This window comes from Vulpes vulpes, chromosome 10, assembly GCF_048418805.1.
Source record: "Vulpes vulpes isolate BD-2025 chromosome 10, VulVul3, whole genome shotgun sequence".
NCBI lineage: Eukaryota > Metazoa > Chordata > Mammalia > Carnivora > Canidae > Vulpes > Vulpes vulpes.
The window spans coordinates 886,898-909,641 of record NC_132789.1 but is presented as its reverse complement, the minus strand read 5'-3'; the positions used below and the strand labels follow the sequence as shown (position 1 = coordinate 909,641).

The 22,744-nt window shown below is 50.4% G+C and overlaps 1 protein-coding gene across 36 annotated transcripts in view; it reads left to right on the top strand.

Moving 5' to 3' along the window:
• Positions 1-22,744, top strand: part of EP400 (E1A binding protein p400) — a 100,703-nt gene that overhangs the window by 36,854 nt on the left and 41,105 nt on the right. For 23 of the 36 annotated variants that reach the window (XM_072722579.1, XM_072722577.1, XM_072722580.1 and 20 more), the window contains 15 exons: positions 1,141-1,248; positions 2,884-3,074; positions 3,339-3,516; positions 7,096-7,232; positions 8,146-8,315; positions 8,597-8,771; positions 8,860-8,996; positions 11,245-11,431; positions 13,365-13,531; positions 14,839-15,008; positions 15,768-15,986; positions 17,877-18,041; positions 19,703-19,852; positions 20,917-21,011; positions 21,483-21,754. In XM_072722579.1, coding sequence (XP_072578680.1) covers positions 1,141-1,248; positions 2,884-3,074; positions 3,339-3,516; positions 7,096-7,232; positions 8,146-8,315; positions 8,597-8,771; positions 8,860-8,996; positions 11,245-11,431; positions 13,365-13,531; positions 14,839-15,008; positions 15,768-15,986; positions 17,877-18,041; positions 19,703-19,852; positions 20,917-21,011; positions 21,483-21,754 — 2,521 coding nt within the window. The remainder of the gene's footprint in view (positions 1-1,140; positions 1,249-2,883; positions 3,075-3,338; positions 3,517-7,095; positions 7,233-8,145; positions 8,316-8,596; positions 8,772-8,859; positions 8,997-11,244; positions 11,432-13,364; positions 13,532-14,838; positions 15,009-15,767; positions 15,987-17,876; positions 18,042-19,702; positions 19,853-20,916; positions 21,012-21,482; positions 21,755-22,744) is intronic. The other 13 variants (XM_072722591.1, XM_072722589.1, XM_072722593.1 and 10 more) reach the window with 1 other exon arrangement.

Sequence of the window (22,744 nt, the reverse complement as noted above, 5' to 3'; positions counted from 1 at the left end):
TGGGGCCGCCTGCTTGTCCTTGGGCTCTGTGCTCATTTCTGAGAGCTGGCTGGGGGCAACCTTTCACCTTCTTCTTCTCAGGATGGCCTTAGCTGCTTCGGGATCTTCTCATCCACTTTCAGGCATGTCTGTGGGGACTTGGGGCCTGGATGCAGTGGAGTCAGAGGATGATTGTCAACATCCTGTGTCTTGATGAAGCTGAGCTTTTCCAGTCTGTGATCATTCACAGAGGTCCTCTGCAGGAGCTTCCAGGGACACTTAATGATTGCGTATTTTTTGTAAGATTGGTTTTTAGGGGCCTCATCTGTTTCTCAGTTGTAGTTGTAGTAAGTAGCATGTTTGCCGAGGTCGGGAATGCAGCTGCCTGGTGGAGTTCACGTGCACCAAGTGGGCACAGCCTCTTCACCTCAAGAGAGGGCCCACTCTTCCTGCCTAGTCCTGGTCCTCTCACTGCCGTCCTCATGGGGGCAGCTGAAGTTAGATGTACTGGCACCGGGCGCTGGCCTGTGCATGGTCTGGAAGGGAGTACCTGCTCCTGCAGTGGCGGTGTGTGGCGGCCTGTCGTGGCTGCTCGTTCTGCTGCTCTGGTGCTCCTCATGGCCTCCTTGGTGCTCTGTTTGCATTCTTGCTGCCACGGCTTCCAAGAACAATGGGGGCCTCCAACAGGTCAGAGTCTGAGCTGGCGCCTCTGCCACCTTCTGCAGGTGAGGGAGTCACTGGAGCAGCCTGGCTGGGGGCCCAGTAGGGCAAGCTCTTTCTGCAGGAGGGATCCTAGCTTTTTTATGTGCTTCTTACAGCACTTTTCTGTTTTATATTTGTTTGACTGTTATTTGATGTTTCCTATTTGTCATATCACCAAATTATTTCCTATCATCAGTGTTTATTAGATTATGGGTTTTACTGTTCGTTTATGAGATCGTTTTAGACATTTAAAAATTCTTTTATGAACAAAAATTGAGTTTATGTCATTCCAAAGATTCTCATATTTATAAAGAAAGTGCCTTAGACCTGGTATCATAATGGGCAATAATTACTTTTTGGAAAAAATTAACTGCAGGAGAGCGTCAGCTGTTTTTTCTTCCCAGCTGACTGCCACTCCTGGTACAAACTAACCCCCTTTCTTCCTGTGACCCTTTCCAGCTGAATTGCCCTTAATCGATCTGATGAAGTTATATGAAGGAGCTTTTCTGCCCAGTTTCCAGTGGCCACAACCTAAACCTGACAGTGAAGAGGCCAGTGAAGAAGAAGGTCTGTGTTGACATCTTTAAAGAGCTCAGCTGTTAGGGTGCCTCGGGTGCTAAGGTAGTGAGGCATCTCCCTTCGGCCCAGGTCACGATCTCATGGTCCTGGGATGGAGTCCCACATCAGGCTCCCTGCTCAGTGGGGAGTCTCCTTCTCCCTCTGCTGCTCCCCCTTTTCTCACCATCTCTCTCTCTTTCTCTCTCTCTCTCTCTCATAAAGATTAAAAACAAATAAACAAACAAAAAAACTCAACCTTAAAACAAAAGCCAAAATATGCAGAGGGAGGGTGTTTACAGTAGAATTGAAGTCACCTTCATTTCCTTTTAGTCTGATGGGAAAAAAAAGATGGGAACAAGTATGTGGGGGCGCCTGAGGGGTCCAGTCAGTTGAGTGTCTGACTTTGATCTCAGCTCAGGTCTTGATCTCAGGGTTGTGAGATCAAGGCACATGTTGGGCTCCATGCTCAGTGTGGAACCTACTTAAAAAAACAAATTAAAATACAAAGATGCTACATGTTTAACATGCTACATACATGCTACAAGTATGTTTAACGTGTAATTTTACATTGATAGTGTTTTGTTAAATTCTGTGCTTTTTATTTTTATTTATTAACCTGGCACAATTATCAGAGTATTTGACTCAAGTATAAACAATACAGACATTTTTTTCCAGGTTTGTAAAAGTCATTGTTTTATAGTTTTAGATTTTTATCATGTATATTTAGGGTAGGCTGTGTTTGTTTAATGTGCTAGTTTTGAGGAGTTTATTTTACATTTGTTGGCTGGTCTAAACAAATACAAAGACCACACCCCAAAAGTCTACTTTTCCTTGTTTTCCATTCCATTTGTTCTGATCATTAGACACAGATCCTGAGCAGAGAAGCTAAGGGAAGGCAGGGCTAGAGGATGGGATGGGGGGGCCCTCCTTGTGACTGTCCTCTGTCCTGGTGGCAGAGGTGAGGTCACTAAGCCCCTAGATTCCTATACATCTATTGGTAAGACCGGCTCTGGTCACTGTTAACAGATTCTCCATCTTTACTTGAGGGCTTTCCAGAGCACTCCTACGTTTGATAGTTTCGTAGGAGCTTATACCCATTGGTCTGCTTATGTTAGGTATATAAAGTGGATTAAAAACAAATTTCTTGGGCAGCCCCAGTGGCACAGCGGTTTCATGCTGCCTGCAGCCCAGGGTGTGATCCTGGAGACCCTGGTTCGAGTCCCACATCAGGCTCTCTGTATGATGCCTGCTTCTCCCTCTGCCTCTCTCTCTCTCTGTCTCTATGAATAAATAAATAAATCTTTAAAAAATAAAAATAAATAAAAATAAATTTCTTGGGATCCCTGGGTGGCTCAGCAGTTTAGCGCCTGCCTTCTGCCCAGGGTGTGGTCCTGGAGACCCGGGATCGAGTCCCACATCGGGCTCCCTGCATGGAGGCTGCTTCTCCCTCTGCCTGTGTCTTTGCCTGCCTCTCTCTCTCTCTCTCTCTCTCTCTCTCGTGAATAAAAAAATCTTATAAAAAAAAAATTTCTGCATTTGAAGTATTTGGATTCTGTCAGCTTTTCCTTTTATTTGTTTTGATAAATGATAAGTAGACTCATAAAATTTTGCAGCCACCACAAATCGTTTTTCTCTTGTTCACAGATGTGGAAGACTGCCCAGGTGACCAAGAGAGCCGGAAAGATGTGGTTCTCATAGACTCACTGTTCATCATGGACCAGTTTAAAGCTGCAGAGAGAATGAGTATCGGGAACCCTCACACAAAGGACATTGCAGAGGTGACCGCTGTGGCCGAAGCTTTGCTGCCCAAGGGCAGCGCCCGGGTCAGCCCCACGGTGAGACACTGAGCTACCCTGGGGGGTGGGGGGCAGTGTCTTTGTGAGGCCATGAAAAGGCTTAATACTTCCTCACAGCTCTGTTCCAGGGGCAGAAGTTGTCAGGAGGAGCCAATACCAAATGGTCTTATTTGTCCTGTCCTCTCTTTATCTTTTCCTCGGTGCTCTTTTAGGCTCGCCATCTGACAGATTTGACTTCCCATTGCAGAAAAGCTTTTTGTGATTGTTCTGAAAAGTGCTTATTAGGCATGTGTGTTGCTGCAGGTGAAGTTGACTGCCCCATCTCTGTTGTATGGTGCGCTCAGAGATTACCAGAAGATTGGCCTCGACTGGCTGGCCAAACTCTACCGGAAGAACCTCAATGGCATATTGGCAGATGAAGCTGGGCTTGGTAAAACAGTACAGATCATTGCTTTTTTTGCCCACCTCGCTTGCAATGAAGGTAAGAGCTTGTTTTTTTTCAGGAGTATGTAGTTGCTAAGACTGATCTTAGGTGGTACATCTGGCGTGAGGGTGGGAAGTGGCCTTCCTTCCTGTTCCTCTGCCTCGTGCTCTGGTGTAAGACTCAAGAGAATAGGGCTCAGAGACTCTTCTTGTTCACTGTTAACACTAGGTCAAGCACCTCACTGTTCCAAGTCTAGTACACTGTGAGGCAGGCCCTCCAGGCTGTGACCAGGCTGTAGGAGCAGTGTCCCCTGCCAGCCAAGACCTGTGTGCACAGCAGGTCTCACCATGCGTTGGTCTTAACTTTGCTGCCGTGGCTGGCACCCTCTTTCCTTCCAGCCAGGCTCCACTATCTAGCAACACTTCTCTGCTGCTTGGGTTCTGTAGGGAGCACTGTCTAGGCTCCCTTGCAGCAGGCTTCCACTCTGACTGCTTCCTCCCCCCACACTGCCTGAACTTACTCGCCAATGGTCCAGGCCCCACAGCCTCCGTGTTGGCGTGCTCCGGGATCAGCGCCCACTCACTGCCCTGCCCTCGTCCTACGGCTCAGTTGCCTACCTTGTCTCCTGCTCTGTGCCTTTGAGGGTTGTAGAAGGCCATGCGCTGTGTGTCTCTAACACAGGACAGCGTCTTACCTACAGATGACCCTTGAACAGCATGGTGGTCATGGGCACTGACCTCCCACACAGACAAAAATCCACACATGACTTTTGACTTCCTCAAAACCTAACTATCGATAGTGAACTGTTGACCAGAAGCTGTACTGATCACATGAACAGGTGACTAACATGTTTTGTGTGTTCTATGTATTATTTAGTGTGTTCTAAAAGTTAACTAGGGAAAAGAAAACATCACTAAGAATATCACAAGGAGGGGCGCTTGGGTGGTTCAGGAGTTGAGCATCTGCCTTTGGCTCAGGGTGTGGTCCCAGAGTCCCGGAATCGAGTCCCACATCGGGCTTCCTGCATGGAGCCTGCTTCTCCCTCTGTCTACTTTTCTGCTTCTCTTTCTCTGTGTCTATCATGAATAAATAAATAAATAAATCTTAAAAAAAAAGAATATCGCAAGGAAGAGAAAATACAGTACCGTACATATTGAAAAACATCTGTGTGTGCTTACATGTACCTGTGTGATTCACACTCACATTGTTCATGGATTAGGTATAGTGTTTCTTTTGCAAAGGGAATATTCCAGATGCAGACTGACTGGGCTCTGGATAACTGATAGAAGAACAAATGTTCTCTTTCTCTTCCTGGAGTTTCAGAAGCCAGAAAGGGACTCTTTAAATTAGGAACGTGGCATCCAGCCGTAGGTCACATGGAAACTGCTGATGTTCAGCAGACCTGTGAGATGGGGTTGTGTAGAGGGTGGTGGTTACTTGGGGCAGCTTCTTCCTCCCTCCTCCCTAGCTTGGTGTGCCCTTCCCTCACCATCACTAGTAAATACCTTTCTTTGCCCTCTGTGTGAAAAGCTTCATCAATCTTAGTTTTTTAAAATATTTTATTTTTTTTTAAGATTTTATTTTTGAGAGAGAGAGATCATGAGTGGAGGAGGAGGCAGGAGGGAGAGGGAGAAGCAGACTTCTGCTTAGCAGGGAACTTGACAGACATGGAACTTGATCCCAGGACCCTGAGATCATAACCTGAGCCAAAGGCAGACACTTCACTGATTGAGCTACCCAGGCGCCCCTCAGGGTTTTTTTTTTTTTTTTTTTTTTTTTTACAATTTTATTTATTCATGAGCGACACAGAGAGAGAGAGAGAGAGAGAGAGAGAGGCAGAGACCCAGGCAGAGGGAGAAGCAGGCTCCATGCAGGGAGCCTGATGTGTGACTCGATCCCGGGTCTCCAGGATCACACCCTGGGCTGCAGGCGGTGCTAAACCGCTGGGCCACCGGGGCTGCCCACCCCTCAGTTTTTAAATACAAATGGATCGACACCAAGACTCCTTATTTTCTTGTATTAATTTGTTTTTTTTTTTTTGACCCAGTGATATAAAATCTTCATTGTTGTACTTTAAAAATGGTTTTGGTAGAGGTTTTTTTTTTTTTTTTTTTAGATATAGTTATTTTAAGAATACTACCTTGCTTTACTATTGAGGTAGAAAAATTATTCATTATTGTATTTATAATAGTAAGAAATGGGAAGTAGCCTACACTTCCAAAAATAGGAGCTTTTCGTTCATCAGTTGAACAAATGAATGAATGACTTTCTCAAACCTTGGCACCTATGGTGCTCTAGACACTGGTCTAGTAGGCATGAGGGTGTAGCTATGAGCAGAACGGAGCCACTCAGGAGGACCACATTGGGCCCCAGCAGTAAGTCTGGAATGAGGGGCCTTGCAGAAACCCAAAAGTGGGATGGTGTTCTAAATGCTGGTTTTTATTTAGTTTATTTTTTAAAAAATTTTATTTATTAGAGTGAATGTGTGCACATGCACACAGGGGAGAGGGGCAGAGGGAGAACCAGACTCCCCGCTGAACAGGGAGCCTGACGTGGGGCTTGATCCCAGGACCCTGGGATCATCTCTTGAGCTGAAGGTGGACACTTCACTGGCTGAGCCACCCAGATGCCCCCAAATGCTAGTTTTTAAAAAAATCATGGTTTTATTAGTGAGGGAAAGGGCTAATTAGTGAGGGAAAGGGGTTAATTTGCATCTCTTCTCATGGGATGGGCCTTTTTTTTTTTTTTTTTTAAGATTTTATTTATTTATTCATGAGAGACACAGAGAAAGAGGCAGAGACACAGGCAGAGGGAGAAGCAGGCTCCATGCAGGGAGCCCGATGTGGGACTCGATCCCGGGACTCCAGGACCATGCCCTGGACTGAAGGCAGGCACTAAACGGCTGAGCCATCCAGGGATCCCATGGGGTGGGCTTTCTAATGAGTTTTTGTCCTCTTGTATTTCTTTTTATCCTTGTTCACTTTGCTCTTGGGTGGTTCTTCTGGAAGCAGTGCCTTGCACAGGACCTGTACTATCTGTGACCGTGTGTTCTGATAGTCTTTCCAAGCCTGCTATTGCTATCTCAGTGTGCTATTGTTTCATTTATAGCACAGAAGTGGAAATTTGTTATGTGTGTATTATTCTAATAATTTAAAACATTTGTTAAAAAAATTTTAAAACATTTGTTTTTGGAGGACTGAGGTTGAAACTGTATTTTGGGGTGGCGTGGGTGTATTCTGACTGGAGCCTGGGAATGTGTGCTGTGCTCAAGCCGGAGCCAACTTGCCTCCCTCGGCAGGTCCTACGGCCCTGTCAGCATGCTTTCTTCACTTTCTGGGCACTATTCCTTGTAGATGAGGACTCTTTCCCAGGCTCACAGTGGGGTTCACTGTGTTTGTAATAAATGTTCACTTTTTTCAGTCCCCTTTCAGCAGCTCTCTGTTGAGTGCCTCTTGTGTGTCAGGCCTCCAGCCCCTCCTGCATAGGTCACATGGTCAGGAGGATGCCTCTGCATCACACCCGGGACTTCCCACGTGTACCTGCCATGCTTCTCTGGTCAGCACAGCACCAGATGTCTGGACTTGACTGGATGGTTTTCGTTAAAGAGGAAAGTTCTGTCTCTTCTCTCCTTTGTAGGCAACTGGGGTCCTCATCTTGTGGTTGTGAGAGGCTGTAACATCCTCAAGTGGGAGCTTGAGCTGAAGCGTTGGTGCCCTGGGCTCAAAACCCTCTTATATGTTGGCAGCCACAGAGAACTGAAAGCAAAGAGACAGGTATTTTATTTTAAATGTGAAATAAAAACCCGACAGAAATGGTCTTCATCTGTATAGGAGACAGATTTCAGAACGAGTTGTGTTTGTGTAGTTGTTGTAAATCCCTTGTTTGTGAGATGCTAGATCTTCAGGTGGTTTCTAGGTTTGGAGCCCCTTGAAAGCACACGCTGCTCTTGCCAGGAGAGGCCCGTGGCCCCTCCCATGCTTGGGCCATGGCCGCCTTCCTTCCAGAGCTCCCATCCCCCCACCCACGGGCCCGGCAGGCGCACATGCATCCACAGGAACGTATGGTGTGCCCTGAGTTCTGAGTGGTGAACTCCTACACTGACTCCCATGGGAACAGGCCTAGGTGACAGACAAGGAGGCCATGGGAACAAAGCTGGACAGGCTTTCTTCTTTCCACCCAGTCTCATCCAGCAGCAGGTTCTGAGTGAAAGTATACTAGAAGCCACAAGTTTTCATTGTAGATGAAACTTTGCCGTATTGCTAGACTATTCTGTTCAGTATTTACTGGAAAAGTACCTGGAGATGTATTTTCCATTTCCCTATTTCTGGTTATTTATTTGTTTTTTGTAAGCTTACAGAGCAGTCACTTGAAGCACACGTGCTGCTCCTTCTGTCACCTTCTCAGTACAGTTTCGCTGCTCGGGTTCCATCCCATCAAAGTTGGCTCCCTCATGACACTGTGGTGAGATGTTTCCCAGAAGCAGTAGTTAATGCTCAGAGCAGCTTCTTGGTTTGTGTTCTGGAGCAGTGTAGACTCCTATTAGACAAAATCCTAACGATACTGGAGGCAGGGAGCCCGCAGGGAGCAAGCTGGCACGGGCTAAGGGTGTGTAGGGTCCCTGGCGGGGGCAGGCTATACACCGGGAGGTGAGGCTGCTGTAGGTGAAGTCTATCATGTGTGCTGCAGGAGTGGACGGAGCCCAACAGCTTCAACGTGTGCATTGCACCCTACAAGCAGTTCTTCAGGGGCTACGCGTCCTTCATGCGTGTGCGCTGGCGGTGCCTGGTCATTGATGAGATGCAGCGCGTCCGAGGCATGACTGAGAGGCACTGGGAGGCCGTGTTCACCCTGAGGAGGTCTGACCCGCACCCCCCTCTTGGGGTTTTGGATGTGGCTGGCAGAGGAGTGTGTGTGACCAAACTGCCTCTCAGCAACACAGCTCACTTCCCTTTGCTCTGTGCATGGAGGCCACAGGTCCCCCCCATGTTCAGGCATCTTGGTCCCCTTCCGGGAGGCGTGTGTGTGCTCACGTCAGTTCTTTAAGCCCATTATCCCTGTCCTTAAACATCTGCAGAGGAAGTGCGCCCACTGCCAGCTTTCCGGGTGCGCCATGTCTGCTGTCGCTTCTCTCTCACAGCCAGCAGCGCCTGCTCCTGATCGATGCTCCCCTGCACAACACCTTCCTGGAGCTGTGGACCATGGTGCACTTCCTCATCCCCGGCATCTCCCGGCCTTACCTACACCTGCCGCTGAAGGCCCCGAACGACGAGAACCAGGACTACTACCACAAAGTGGTCATCCGGCTGCACCGGGTACTGCGGGCTGCTGCTGTGGTGCCATGTGTGCGGTGGGTGTGGTGTCTTGGAAAGTGGACCATGCACACTCATCTTTTTTTTTCAGGTGACACAGCCCTTTATCTTGAGGAGAACTAAGAGAGATGTGGAGAAGCAGCTGACGAAGAAGTATGAGCATGTGCTGAAGTGCCGCCTGTCGAGTCGGCAGAAGGCCTTGTATGAGGACGTAATCCTGCAGCCCGGGTAAGCGGGCTTGGTGCCTGTGGGTGCTGCCCAGCTGGGAGGCACTGGGCCTCTGGGGATGGAGTCTGGAGCCTGCGCTGTGCTCTGGGTTTGTGCTTGCCCCAGGCTCCCTGTGTTTCTGCCCAGAATTGGCCTGGTGCCTGTCCTGCTCCCTGGTTCATTGGTGAGGCTCATGGTGTTTCAGGTGAGGCTCACACAGGATGCATGTCCCACCCAAGTGGCTCAGTTGGTTACAGCCTCATAGGCTGCTTGCCTCCTCCCGGGGAGCTGCCCTGAGGCGGCACGTGCTGGTCTTGGCTGGGGCTCCACTAGCCTGCGGAGGCCTTGGCACCAGCCCATCATGAGATGAGAGCAGGCACTGTGCCATCGTGTGCATCATGCCCTCACATTCATAAAGTCAGGATCACATCTGCATGTCGCAAGCCTTCAGGAAACAGTTTTGCCATTCACACTTGCTGTTTTAGTTAGTTTTAGAAAATTTTAGAATAGAATGTAAGCGTGCATTCTTACTCCCTGATACGGTGTCTTAGGCCCTGACAGATGGCATCAGTGATGCTGCAGTGGGCCGATTGTTCCAGGGGAGAAGAGGGGCCTCAGTGTCCTTCCCCAGCAGTGCTCTCCCTCCGCGTTGGGCTAGTGTGCGGTGCAAGCAGGCTGTAGTGCTGGGGCAGGGTGGGCGATTGGGCAGCTCTTTCTTTAGGTGCTGACTTCCTCTGGGTGCTTCATGAAGAGCAGGGTTCATGGAGGGTGCTCCTGCTCCCACAGAAGGAGGCCCATGCTTGTTGGCAGGCTCCCCTGAGTTTCTTCACCAGGAGCAGACCATGCTCTCAGGAGGTTGGGATTGTGGACATGCTGGGCTTGCCCTGGCAGTGAGAGGGTGCCACTGTCAGTCCTGTCTATGGATGTGGGTGCTGGTGACCGTACACCTGGGCTGCCGTGTGGCTTCTGCTTCTGGTGGAAGTGACTCTCTGTCTTCCTATCTGTGGGCCTATTTTTCCCGAACTTGTCAAGTCAAATGGGAAGCGTTGAGCACTCCTATACCTTTCCGTACATTAGTTTGTGATAATCGACATTCTTTGTTGCATATTGATGTGATGGTCTGGGGTCATCAGTGGGCTCTGAGCTTCCCTTTGGTCACTGTGTGGTGGCGTGGCTCATGTTCTTGCCGTCTTAAGGTCCACTCTCTTCTCGGCAGACCCCAGGCCTCCCTCCTTCCTGGGGCCCTGCAGACCTGCCTGTGTGAGCCTCTTCCCATCCAGGAAGTTGTTACCAGGTCTTGGGTCTCACTTGTGCTTCAGCCTTTTTTCCTGAAATGTGTCCTTGTATAGACAGGTGTGATTTTAAATACCTTCCTCTTTCCTCTCTGTTCTCAGAGCTGGGCTTGCAGACTGTGTGCTTGTCTGCACCCTGTTTACGCTCTGTGCCATGGCTGAGAACTGCCTGTGTGGGGTTCTGCTGGCTTCCAGCACAGCCTGCCTGCCACTGGGCTCCGTGCTGAGCTCCTGGTTGCCCACACTTTCCTGTGGCTGCTTGGCTGTCTCTTGAAGACGCTGCAGACCTCTCAAGAGGGCGTCCCCAGAGCACTTGCTCCCTAGGCTTTCCTGTTCTCAGGCACAGTAGCCCATTGTCTTGCTGCTCATTTGGAAGCCTGGCCATCCTCCCTGCCTCCTCCTGTCCCTCTATTCCATTGCTGCTGCTCCCGGGTGTCCTGCCCTCCATGCTGTCCTGCATGGCTCCTTCCCTGACCTGTTGGGGACACTGTGCCTTCTCCCTCATCTGAAGACCTTGGAATTCTCTGCTTGGACTGTGTTTTCTCCCCAGTCCTGGCTACGCATGTGGGTGGCCTGTGTGTCTGCCTTTATCATGGCTGCAGGGCTGGTATCCCACCGAAGGGGCTTTTCCTCCTTCAGATCAGGTGTTCTCACCCTGGTGCCCACTCCTGCTTCACAGCCCTCATCACTGTGGGGTGGAAATCCATTACTGCTGCCATGTGGTCCTCTCCTGGGAGGGGAGGCTTGGAGAGCTACGTGCCCATCTGACCCTCACTCCTGGCTCTCTGGCCTCCTGGCCTGTTTCCGGGGGATAAGAACTGAGTCTAAGAGTCATAATCACCTGAAGGGCAGTTTGGATGTGAATGTCCTGATGGAACTAATTATAAACCAGAACTAGGGGGAATGTGCCACTTTTATGTGGTGGCATACACGATACATATACAGATGACAGTACTGGTGTTTCTTTCTGAGAGCAGAACCCAGGAAGCGCTGAAGAGTGGGCACTTTGTGGATGTGCTGAGCATCCTGCTGAGGCTGCAGAGGATCTGCAACCATCCTGGGTTGGTGGAGCCCCGGCTCCCGGAGTCGTCGTACACAGCTGGGCCGCTCCAGTACTGCTCTGCCTCCCTCATCCTCAAGGCGCTCGACAGAGACTCTTGGAAGGTATGTGTCCCCCTGAAGTTGGCTCCAGACACATTCAAGGTACCATGGCTCTAGGAGGTTGCTTTCCATACTCTCATCCTGTGTTTTGGAATTGCCTGATGCTGAGCAGCCATGGATGACATTTGTGCCATGCCTTCTCCTGACAGTGTCTGCATCTGCAGTTGGCCTGAGGAAGACAAGGCCTGGCTTGAAAATTGCAGGGCAGGGGTTCCTAGCATTATGTGTGCTGTTGGAACATGGGCAACAGCACAGCATGTGGAGTGTTTGAAGGGGAGTTTGGGTCACCACTGCCATGAGCCCTGTGGACATGCAGGTGTCTCTCAGGACTGTTATGGTGGTCGCTCTCATGTTTTTGGTGAGGTCCTGCTCCTGGTTGTGTGTGTTTGTGGGTCCTTGCTGTGTGCTATGGCCCAGTGTTCTTATGCCCCCCCCCCCACCCCCGCCCTCCCCAAACTTCGCACTGGCTAGGGAGCTTTGGGCTGAAACCTCTCAGGACAGGGATAATCCTGCACTTCCACTACTGTGTGTGTTGAATCTATAGGAAGAACCTTACATGTGCCTGGTCTCCAAGAGCTCAGTGTATGTTACATTGCGTTGTTTTCTCTAGTTTGTTCAGCAGGCGTTGAGGTGTGCTACGGTTCCGAAGCTTTTCTAGCCACTAGAATAGTAGCGATTGAGACAACTGTAAATGGCTGCGTTGATCACCACTGATTGTGGAATATTTTGTCATTGCCAGGAGAGGACCCACAGACATGAGCTACCTCTCCTGTTCCCTTCCCTCCCTGCCCCAGGCAGCTGTGCACCTGAACTGCCTCATGAGTCCACTTGTTCTGGATTTTGCATATAGATAGAGTCACTCAAGCGTGGTCTTTGTGTTTTGCTTACTTCCCTGAGCATAATGCTTTCGAAGTTCATCCAGGTTGTGGTATGTGTCCCAGGCTCCCTTTTTTTTTTTTCTTAAAGATTTTATTTATTTATTCATGAGAGACAGAGAGGCAGAGACACAGGCAGAGGGAGAAACAGGCTCCATGCAGGGAGCCTGACGTGGGACTCGATCCTGGGTCTCCAGGATCATGCCCTGGGTTGAAGGTGACACTAAACCGCTGAGCCACCTGGGCTGCCCGTTTCCTTCCTTTTTAAGGCTTGAGTTCTATTCCCTGGTGTGGATGGACCACATTTTGTCGAGCTGGTCATCAGTTAATGGACATTTGGGTTGCTTCCACGTTTTGGCTCTTGTGAATAACGTTACTGTGGACATTGACAGACCAGCTTTGTGTGGATGTAGGTTTCATGTTTCTCATGCACATGGAATTCTAGGCGTGGAATTGCAGGGTCATGTACTTACTCCACATTTAACTTTTTGAGCGCCAGGCGGTTTTCACATCCCCATGCGTGTACGAGAGCGTGGGAGGAGGGCTTGCCAGCACCTGCTGTTGTCCTCTTTGATGCTCAGAGTTGTGGTGGGAATGCGGCTGCACGTTCTCATCAGAGAAGCACAGGTGGGGGGTGCCAGGCATGCAGGCAATCTGCTCCAGCTGGGGATTTGGGCAGTATGTCCTGCCTATGGAATGCGTGTCCCCAGGGATTTTGCCTGAGTGCCATGTCCTGTGCCTGCCTCTGCTTCCCCAGCATGCGTGAGTCTCTCCCCTAGAGTACCCTTTGTCAACATGACCTGGCACCCATGCGTCTGGACCCCCACCCATCTCTGTCAAGTCCATTCTCTCTACGTATTGCCTTCTCCATTCATACTGCTGCTTGGGGTACTCTAAATGATGGAGACACTTGAGGCATGCTGCACAAGCCCCAGAATGGCTTCAGGGCATGTCCTGGGGAGTGTGGCTATGTGGGGCCTGGCTGTCCTGTTGAGGATGTGCTTGGGTCCCAGTCATTTCCCTCCTGACTCCCAGAGCAAAATTTCTCTTTTTCTCCTTAGGAAACGGATCTCTCTATATTTGATCTCATCAGCTTAGAGAATAAAATGACTCGCCACGAAGCAGAATTGCTGTGTAAGAAGAAGGTAACACGGAAACTCATGGAGGAGCTGTTCACTGCGCCACCCCCATCAGGCAGGCCAGCAGCCCTTAGACTAAAACCCAACAGGTGCGTGGTGTGGAGCGTTGCATCCTGCTCCCTCAAGTTTCTGGCTGGCTCTTGGTTGGCCCTAACTCAGCCAAGGGGTCAGTGACGTTCCCCTTCTTGGAAGGGCCCAGCCCCATAGCGCCTCAGGGAAGCCTGGGATGTGTGGTGGGAGTTCACATGAGTACCTGACTGCGGCAGAGGGGGAGAAATGGTCAAGTCTCTCCCTAGTTTGCCCTGGCATCCTTCTTGTCTGTGGAGGTAGCTCATTGCATGTGGCTGGTGTGGGCAGGCTGCACCCCTGGGTGGGGCGGTGGTGGTGGTGGTTAAACAGCTTTGTGATGTGGGAAGGGTCTGTGCGGGGGAGGAATTCAGGCTGATCTGCCCAGTGCATGCTCTGGTGGCCGCTGTCTTGGACAGAGAGGGTGCACTGTGGGTGGTGGTGGGGCCCAAAGGTGGGCAGCGGGCTCCACCTCTGACGGCAGCACAAGGACTTCTGAAGGACATCGGAGTTGATTTTGTAGGTGCCACATGGCTGAGAGTGGCACAGCATGTTAAATGACCAAGTGGAAATAAGCAATAAAATAGGTTAAACCCAGCAAGTTAGAAATACGCAAAGTTTCACATGTAGATTGAAAACGAGAAAGAAACAAGAAAATAGGAGTTTATAAACAAGAGAATGGGACCAGTTCTGCAGATTGGCAGTCATTCCCATTGCATGTTCTGCACAAGACCTTGCTGAGACCTTGGGAGCCAGCCACCTTCTGCCAGATGTTCACAGGGGCCTAAAGCCCTCCATTAGGTCCACACGTGGGCCAGGGGAGCTGCGGTTCTCTAGGGCTGGCGCGGCCTCCTGTCTCCAGCTGGTGCTTGCACAGGGATTTGAAAATATAGAATTCCCACCATTATGATTTTTCAGGGAACACATTGAGGTGTGGTAACACCTGGAACAGTGGCTGTGGACTGGGTCTCTGTGGTTTTACCCGTTGCCTCCAAGGCGCCTGTACACTTCTATTGTGACCTGTGGTGCCATATCACTTGATTGTTGGAGGTGGCTTCCTGTCCACTCCACTTGCATTCTACATAGTGTCATGGCCTGTGAGTGTCAGAACAGATGCACATGTTCACCCTGTGTCCCCCAGCTTGGGGATAGACATCGCTACTTTGTATCCTGAGGGTGGGCAGCCACCTCCCTCAGACCAGTGCTGAGCTTCTCAGTGCATCATTTGGAACACCCACCCCTCTTTGAGCCACACTGGGAGTAGGGATCCTCACCATCTCTGGGTGGCCTGAGCCCCCGTGTCTCAGTGGTGCACATGCCTTCTTGCCAGGTTGTTTCAGCCCGTGCAGTATGGCCAGAAGCCTGAGGGTCGCACTGTGGCTTTCCCCAGCACACACCCGCCCCGGACAGCAGCCTCTGCCACAGCCACAGCCAATCCGCAGGGCCACATGCGAGGACGTCCGCCTATTGCCACATTCTCTGCAAATCCAGATACGAAAGGTATGCCTCATGTGCCGGTGTGCCCTCGGGGTTACCGAGGGTCTTTACAGATGGAGCTCCTTATGCTTCCCCTGCCCCTCTGGGCGGGCAACCGTTGCTTTGAGCAGGAGCGGGCCACCTGCTCTGGCTCTGCTGAACACACCTCATGTAGCGCGCCCAGGAGTTTCTGGCCTTTTAGTTTCTTAAAATTGGAGTTTTTCCCAAGCAAGACATCACAGTCTTGATTGAGCTGCTCTTGGCGTGCTAATGAAGCTGTGCGTCGGTGAAGGCTCTTTTATGCAGGGAAGTGCGTTTCAGAGTTGTGTACAAAACCTCAGGAAGGCTGCTTTCACATTTGGGACCACCACTCACGCATAGCCTGACTGTCACTGTGAAGAAGGGTAGTGCTGACTGGCAGAAGGTAACAGGACAGTGTTCTAGCCTTTATCACCGGGTCCTCTGCTTCCGGCCCGCATGCCCGTGCAGCGCCGCCCACAGCATGTGGGTGGGGCGCGGCTCCTGGGATGGGCCTGCGCTCTGTGTCCTGCAGCAGCAACTCTGTGGCCTGCTGACGAACTCCAGGAACACCACACAGCAGATAGAAAGTTCTCTCTCTCACACCCTACAGAGCACACCTTCCACCCTTTTTGTAAAGAGGGCTTCTCATTTGAGAGACTTTAATGAAATGTTTGTTTTGTTTCTTTGAAATTCGGGTTTAAAATACTGCATTTCGTGAAGAACCTCTAACAGCTTTGCACAAACAAACCTTATCGATTGCAGTGGCGGCAGCCCCGTTTCAGACCTCCCAGGCCTCCACCAGTGCTCCCGCTCCGAGACAGCCGCCGGCAGCGACCTCCAGCACAGCACCTAGCCCAGCCCATCCTGCGAAACCGCGGGCCCCGCCCCCGCCCCCGCCCCAGGCCCCCTCGCACCCGGCCGGGCAGAGCGCGCTGCCTCAGGGGCTGGTGCTCACCTCGCAGGCTCAGGCGCGCCTGCCCAGTAAGTGGCCTCGCCCCTCCTGGTTCTGCCACGTCTTTGCCACGGGAAGTTGTGTTCCGATCAGCGTGTGTGAAGAGCCTTGCTGTCCACTCCCCTTTGTCTCCCTAACCTCATACCCGGGCGCTGCCTTTTGCCACGCTGTCGTTTCTGGCTCTAAGTGTGCAGAGGGATGCACTCTGCAGGGCCAACACCCAGGCCCTGTCCTCCTCTGCCCTTTCTCCTGATCCCTTGGGCATCAGCTCCACTTTCCTCCCGCGCATGCTCTGCTGACATGCTGATGGCCTCGCTTTTCCTAAGCGTGCCAGAGACTTGCTCCATCGGCCACTGGGCTCAGCCCTGGGAGCAAGTAGCACTCAGGCGAGAGTGCATAACATCCTCACCAGCGAGGGAACTGGTGATGGTTGTTAAAAAAAAAAACATGACTTGTTTTTACTCTCTTACCTATTATCACACTTAAGCCTGGTATGAATTCTGCTCAGCTGAGACATCTCCTAGTAATTTGGTGATGAAAACATCACAGTATTAAGTTTTCTTAGAACTTTTTACTGTGATCTGTCATTAGCATATTTGCCTATCTTACATGTGTCCCTGTTGATTCAGCTGTGGGAAGAGATGGGCATAGGCACCACTGTTTCTCAAATGCCCCTTTGAGCACTTTGTTTATGGGCATGACCGGTGTGTGGAGGTCTCTCTGGGAAGCTGGGGAGGGTGTGTCATGAGGAGACCCCAAGTTCAGGCTAGTCTCTCATGATGAAGCCTCACTTCCATTGCCAATGAGTGGAATAATAGTCCCAGTTAGCTGCTGGGGGCAGGGAAGCCCTGCACGGGTGACCTATCTGTTTGCCAGGGACAGGTATTGTGGGGGCCGTGCCATGGGAGCTGAGCTTGGGCAGTGACCCCCACTGCCCTTCACTCCGTGTTCATGGGGCAGGGGCAGGGCTGTCCGTCCACACACACTTCTCTGCGCCTCCTCTTGTCGTTCCCTCCTGTTCACAGCTTCTGTGGGCAGGACCTCTGGATATTTTCTTGGTCTTCTGCTACCTGTTCTCTGTATGGTGTCACTAATCATTCTGGCATGGATTTCCTTGGGAGGGGGGGGACATTTAGGCTCCATTATCAACCCTGGCGATCAATGGGGTGACAAATGTCACAGCCAGATCGCCCTCACATCCATAGGCTCCATTATCAACCAGTGAGGGACAGAACCCTATGTCCTGGTGTTCACTTATAGCCTGCAGGTAGTACCTCTCTGAGTCGGGTGCACAGGACTCCATCTCAGTTATATATTCACAAACGATGTGTTAAGCAACGTCACGTCTGGCATTTCTTCAGTCAGTGTTCTTGATCAAGTCCTGTAGTCTAGTTGAAGCTAGTATGAAGTTTTACATCCAAAAGCTATGCTCATGTGATGTATTTATACTAGTTACCTGTTCTCTTACACTTAAAGGGGTATAATCTCACGTACCTCTATGCACTGAATCGGACATGTATTTTTTCACATTTTGAAAGCTCTCTAAAGAGGTTGATACTAGAGTTCCAAAGTGTATCACAAATTGATTTCTGCTATATTTGATGTTTGCTGCTTTTCCATTAGTTGGAGAGAAAAGTAAAGTATTCATTGGTAGTTTGGTTAATGATATTAATATCTGATATCTAGAATCTTTACCAGTTATAATTAAGTAAATTAACCATTAAAAATCCAACATTAATTTTCTTTTTCCTATTTAAGTAATTATTTCCTGGAAGCATTAGAAAGCAATACCTAAGAAACGTTTTTGTGACACTTCAGGTTACCACAGGTGGTCATTCTGGGTGACAGACGGTCGTCATTAGAACAGTTGCAAACTTCTCCCAAAAGTTTTAATCCCCCTTTCCTCTGCATTTCCACAGGTGGGGAGGTGGTCAAAATAGCCCAGCTAGCTTCCCTGGCAGGGCCACAGAGCCGAGTCGCCCAGCCAGAAACCCCAGTGACGCTGCAGTTCCAGGGGAACAAGTTCACCTTGTCCCACAGCCAGCTCCGGCAGCTCACTGCTGGCCAGCCCTTGCAACTGCAAGGTAAGGGGCAGCTGCCCAGGGCCCTGCTATGGTCCTGGCTTCCCTGCTGCTGTTGGGGCTTGGGCATGTCTGGCAGGTCCCATCAGCTCAGATGCTTCATCTGTGAACAGCCTTCATGAGTCTTCCATTGGGTGTTCAGAGGGCTGGCCAGGTAACACATAAAGCACCTGCTTGCCTATGGTTGAGGCATGCTACATAGCTGATGCTGGTTTTGATAAAATGTGCTCTTTGGAAATGTTCCTTATTACCATATTTTTTTACTTTCATAACACTCTTTTAAGTAAGTTCTACACCCTGCGTGGGGCTTGAACTTTTGACTCCCAAGGTCAGGAGTCACATGCTCCACTGAGCCAGGTAGACACCCCAAATGTTCCCTATTTTTAAAATAAAAATAGAAATATTTGATATTTTTTAATTTCTACTGTGAAATAAATTGTCTTAAAAACACCAAAGGAGGGATCCCTGGGTGGTGCAGCGGTTTGGCGCCTGCCTTTGGCCCAGGGCGCGATCCTGGAGACCCGGGATCGAATCCCACGTCAGGCTCCCGGTGCATGGAGCCTGCTTCTCCCTCTGCCTGTGTCTCTGCCTCTCTCTCTCTCTCTCTCTCTCTCTCTCTCTGTATGACTATTATAAATAAGTAATAAAATAAAATTTAAAAAAAATATATTAAAAATAAAAAACACCAAAGGACTAGCAGATTACACAGGAGTTCTTTCATACATGGATTTTACAGCATTGACTCCTAGGCCAGAGCTTCCTAGGCCTTTGAGCATGACATGTTCTTTTAGTAACTACTTTGTGCAGAGGACAAGTAGTCCAAGGTGCGTGCTAGGATTAGCCCTAAGTGACCAAGTGGCAGCGGCTCTGAGTTTGAGTTCCCCCTGGCTGTGGGCCTGGGCCACAGGTGGTGCCCACAGCAGCCTCCCTGGGATGAGGTGTGTGCAGCACTTAGCCAGGGTTGGGATACTGCACAGGTGCTGGAAGGTCACACACAGGTTCGCAAAGCAAGGCCCCAGGAAGTCTTCAACAAAGACAGCTTTTAATTTGGCGTGATTCCCTGTTCCTTCAGCTTTCTGGCCAAAGGGGCAAAGCCATCTGTTTATATCTCCAGTAGGCCCTAGTTTGTGCAGAGCCCAGCATGGGAACATTCCTCCAGAGTAAAAGACATCAGAAAGACTTTACACACAAGGCTGAATGGGGCAAGCTCCTTAAACGGTGTGAGGAGAGCTGCAACTTTCGGGCTAGAAACAGTTTTTAGATTATTTTTTTCATTGAGCTTTATGGGTCAGCCAGCACCAACATGTGATTCCAAAGCTGGGATTCTTTCCCTGGGAGTGACTTGGTGCTGTAGGCAGTCATGATAGACCAGTCCTGGGCACCCACCACAATGCCTGAAGTCCGGAATGGCAAAGAATAGATGAGTGTTTTCTTGACTTTAAGCAAAAACAACTCTGTTCCTTATGCTTTTCATTTATTGGAAATGAAACGTGCATTTTTTCCCCAAGTAACTGAACTCCACGCTGCCACGTTGGAGTAAGTGTGATTTCAGATTTTCAGTTTATTGCTTCATTTGCTCATGTACATTTGGAAGTGAGTGTAGCAGGTAGGAGGAGGTGCATGCGGCCCATGAGTGACACCTCTTGGTGCTTGTGTGATTGCAGGCAGCGTTCTTCAGATCGTATCTGCCCCTGGGCAGTCCTACCTGCGACCGCCAGGCCCTGTGGTGATGCAGACTATGTCTCAGGCAGGCGCCCTCAATGCCCTGGGAAGCAAACCCCCCGCCGGCAGCTCAGTGCCAGTGACTGCACCAGGTAGAGTGCTTTGAGTGGGAACACTTGACTTTTGAAGCTTTTTTCTGTGTGACTTTGCTTCTAAGGTAATGGGAAGATGTTTATGATTTGTGCCTGTGGTACCTCAGAACCCAAAAGTCCTGCTGTGACAGTCTCCAGTTTCCACAGGCAGGCCACTGTCAGCTGGTTTGTTTTCTTTCTCTTTCCTCTCAGAGATACTGCTTAAATATGACTGGTCTTCACTCACTTAGATTCTTGTTTTCTTTTTGTTCTAACGAGAAGCTTGAAATCATGAGAAATTTGACTTGCATTTAGCGAGCATGCTAGAATTTCCCCTAGGCCAGGTAATAGAGTGGGATTTGGGCCCTTTTCTGGCTTGCCTGTGGCCTGCTTCCCACCAGGGTCCTACCTCCCCGGACATGCCCAGCATCCTGTGGTCTGCTGAGAAGGCTGAGTGGGCGGTCGATTGGAGTTCATGGTTAGAAGCAGCAGGGAGCCCCCTGACCCAAAACCCTTTTCCCTGCTCAGCCTGGGCCCTGTGTTGTCTGTGGCAAGACTGGGCGGGCCCTGCTGTGGGTCTGGAGAAGTCTGTGTCCCAGCCATGGCTGGTTCTGTTTTCCAGGCCTCCTTCTACCCCCACCCCCAAAGCCCACTCTGTGCCCACAGGAGGCACCTGTCTCCCCAGGACATCTTACCCGAGGCCCCTTTCAGTTCTCAGTCAGGATGTATGGTGTGGCCTGGCTGATGGGGGTGGGCCGCTGGGATGCAGTGACCACTCTGTCCTCTGGAGGGCAAGGGCAGTGCTAAGTCCCTACTGGGGGCAGGGGAATGGGATGAAGCCCCAGGGGCTCTGTGGCTGCTGTGCTGGGTGATGGTAGTGAGGGTGACCACAGGCTTCCTCTGAGCACGTGAGAGAGAGACAGACCCATGGCATTCGGCCAAGACGACAGCCAGAGCATAGAGTGCTTCGAGGGCGGTCCTGAGTGATTACTTGAGTTATGTGTTCCGGGAGCGAGCTGCCAGAGGACAGGCTCTGCAGAGTCACTGTTAGCTTCACTTTCCAGCTCTTCCCTCTTGCTTTGTAGTTGGTGTGCCTGGGCGAGTGGCAGTCAATCCCCTGGCTGCAGGAGAACCTGGAATGGCCTCCAAACCAGCCTCTCCTGTTGGAGGGCCAACCCAGGTATGGCGCCGTCCATGTCCCCCACAACGGCACATGGGGGCATGTGCCCTGGACCACTCCTTCACCTTCAGAAGTTGTTTCTCAGAAGCTACTTGTGCGGGACAGTTGTGATATTTAATGGTGTTGTCAATGTACGTGCCTTTGAAAGCACATCATCTCTCTGAATCCCAGAACTTGACTTTAAAAACTCTTTTCATAACAAAACCGGGCTTTGTGATTTTTGGAATCCCTTTTCATGTTTTTTACTTTCTTGTATCCGTTTTCCGGGTGTTAGAAATCTCACCAGGTCTGGAGAAATACTTTTCAGTCAGAGACACATACCCATTTTGTCCACCTTCTTTCTGTGACTTGTCTGCTGGGACGTGAATGTCTCAGGATTGCTGTGTGTGATGGATGCCATGGGGCTTGGTGAGACCAGGCCCTGGGCCTGCTGTTCCTCAGTGACCATTTTCAACACTGTTTTCCATGAAGGAGGAGAAGACTAGACTCCTGAGAGAGCGACTGGACCAAATCTACTTTGTCAACGAACGGCGCTGCTCTCGAGCCCCTATGTACGGCAGAGATTTGTTGCGGATTTGTTCTGTGGTTGGCAGAGAACAGACACCTTGGCCTGGGGCTTCTGATAGCAGTCAGCCGAAGGGGACCGGGCCAGCGAGCAGTTACACGTCACCCTCAAATGGTCAGAAGGACCTGATTTTGACGCTGACCCAGCGGCAAGCCTGCCTGCAGGATATCATCGACAGGTAGGGTGCCCTTGTGTGTGCATGCACCTAGTGCTCCTTCCTGGCCTTCCCACAGGCCTCCGGCAGCACTTGTCCTATCACAAAGGTTTGTTCCTGTCCCGTTTCTCCTTGTTCCTTGGAAGTCTGTTTTTAATCATTTCCAGGGTCTTCAGCTTTGGCACCAGCTGGTCTTTCCAACCTCCGAGAAGGCTATGTGTCCTTGGGTTGATTTCTTTTCTGTTGGGTACTGTTCCCGGGGCAGTGCTTGGGTGAACGTTGGCTGGCCTGGGTGCAGGGCCACAACAGCCATGTTAATTCTGGCTACACAGAATAAACCACTGTGTAGCTTTAGAAGAGAAGACAAAAACCTAGTTGCCATTGGGCCCAGGGCCAGCCCAGCCCCCCACCTGCCAAGTGTGTGTCTTTGCTTCATCTTTGCCCTACCGAGTGCATGGACTATTGTTGCACTCCATTCCCTTTGAGTGCAGGTTCGGTCCAGGCTGAGAATGGGTCTCCTCTATCTACTCTGTACACCCAGCCAAGTACATCTCGTGGTCAGTCCTTGTTGATGGTGGGGACCCAGCAGTGTTCCTGTGGCCTGGCTCATGTGCACTGTGTTAGCACACAGAGTCTTCTCACTGCCCTAAATCCCCTATTGCTCTGCCTGTTGGCCTCTCCCCATGAAACCCTGACAGCCACCCACCTCTTTAATGTCTCTGTAGCTGTGCCTTTTTCAGAGTATCCCATCCTTGGAACTGTATAGGATACAGGCTCCAGACGGGCTCCTTTCTCTTAGTGAGATGCTGCGAAGGTCCTGTGCTGCTTTTCATGACTTGACAGCTCCCAATAATATTTCCCTGTCTGGATGGGCCAGTGTATCCATCACCTACTGAAGAACATCTTGGTTGCTTGCCAAGTTTTGGCTGTCACAGATGAAGCTGCTATAAACATCCACGTGCAGATTGTGGTGTGAACGTAAATTTCAGTTCATTTGAGTAAATCCCAAGAAGC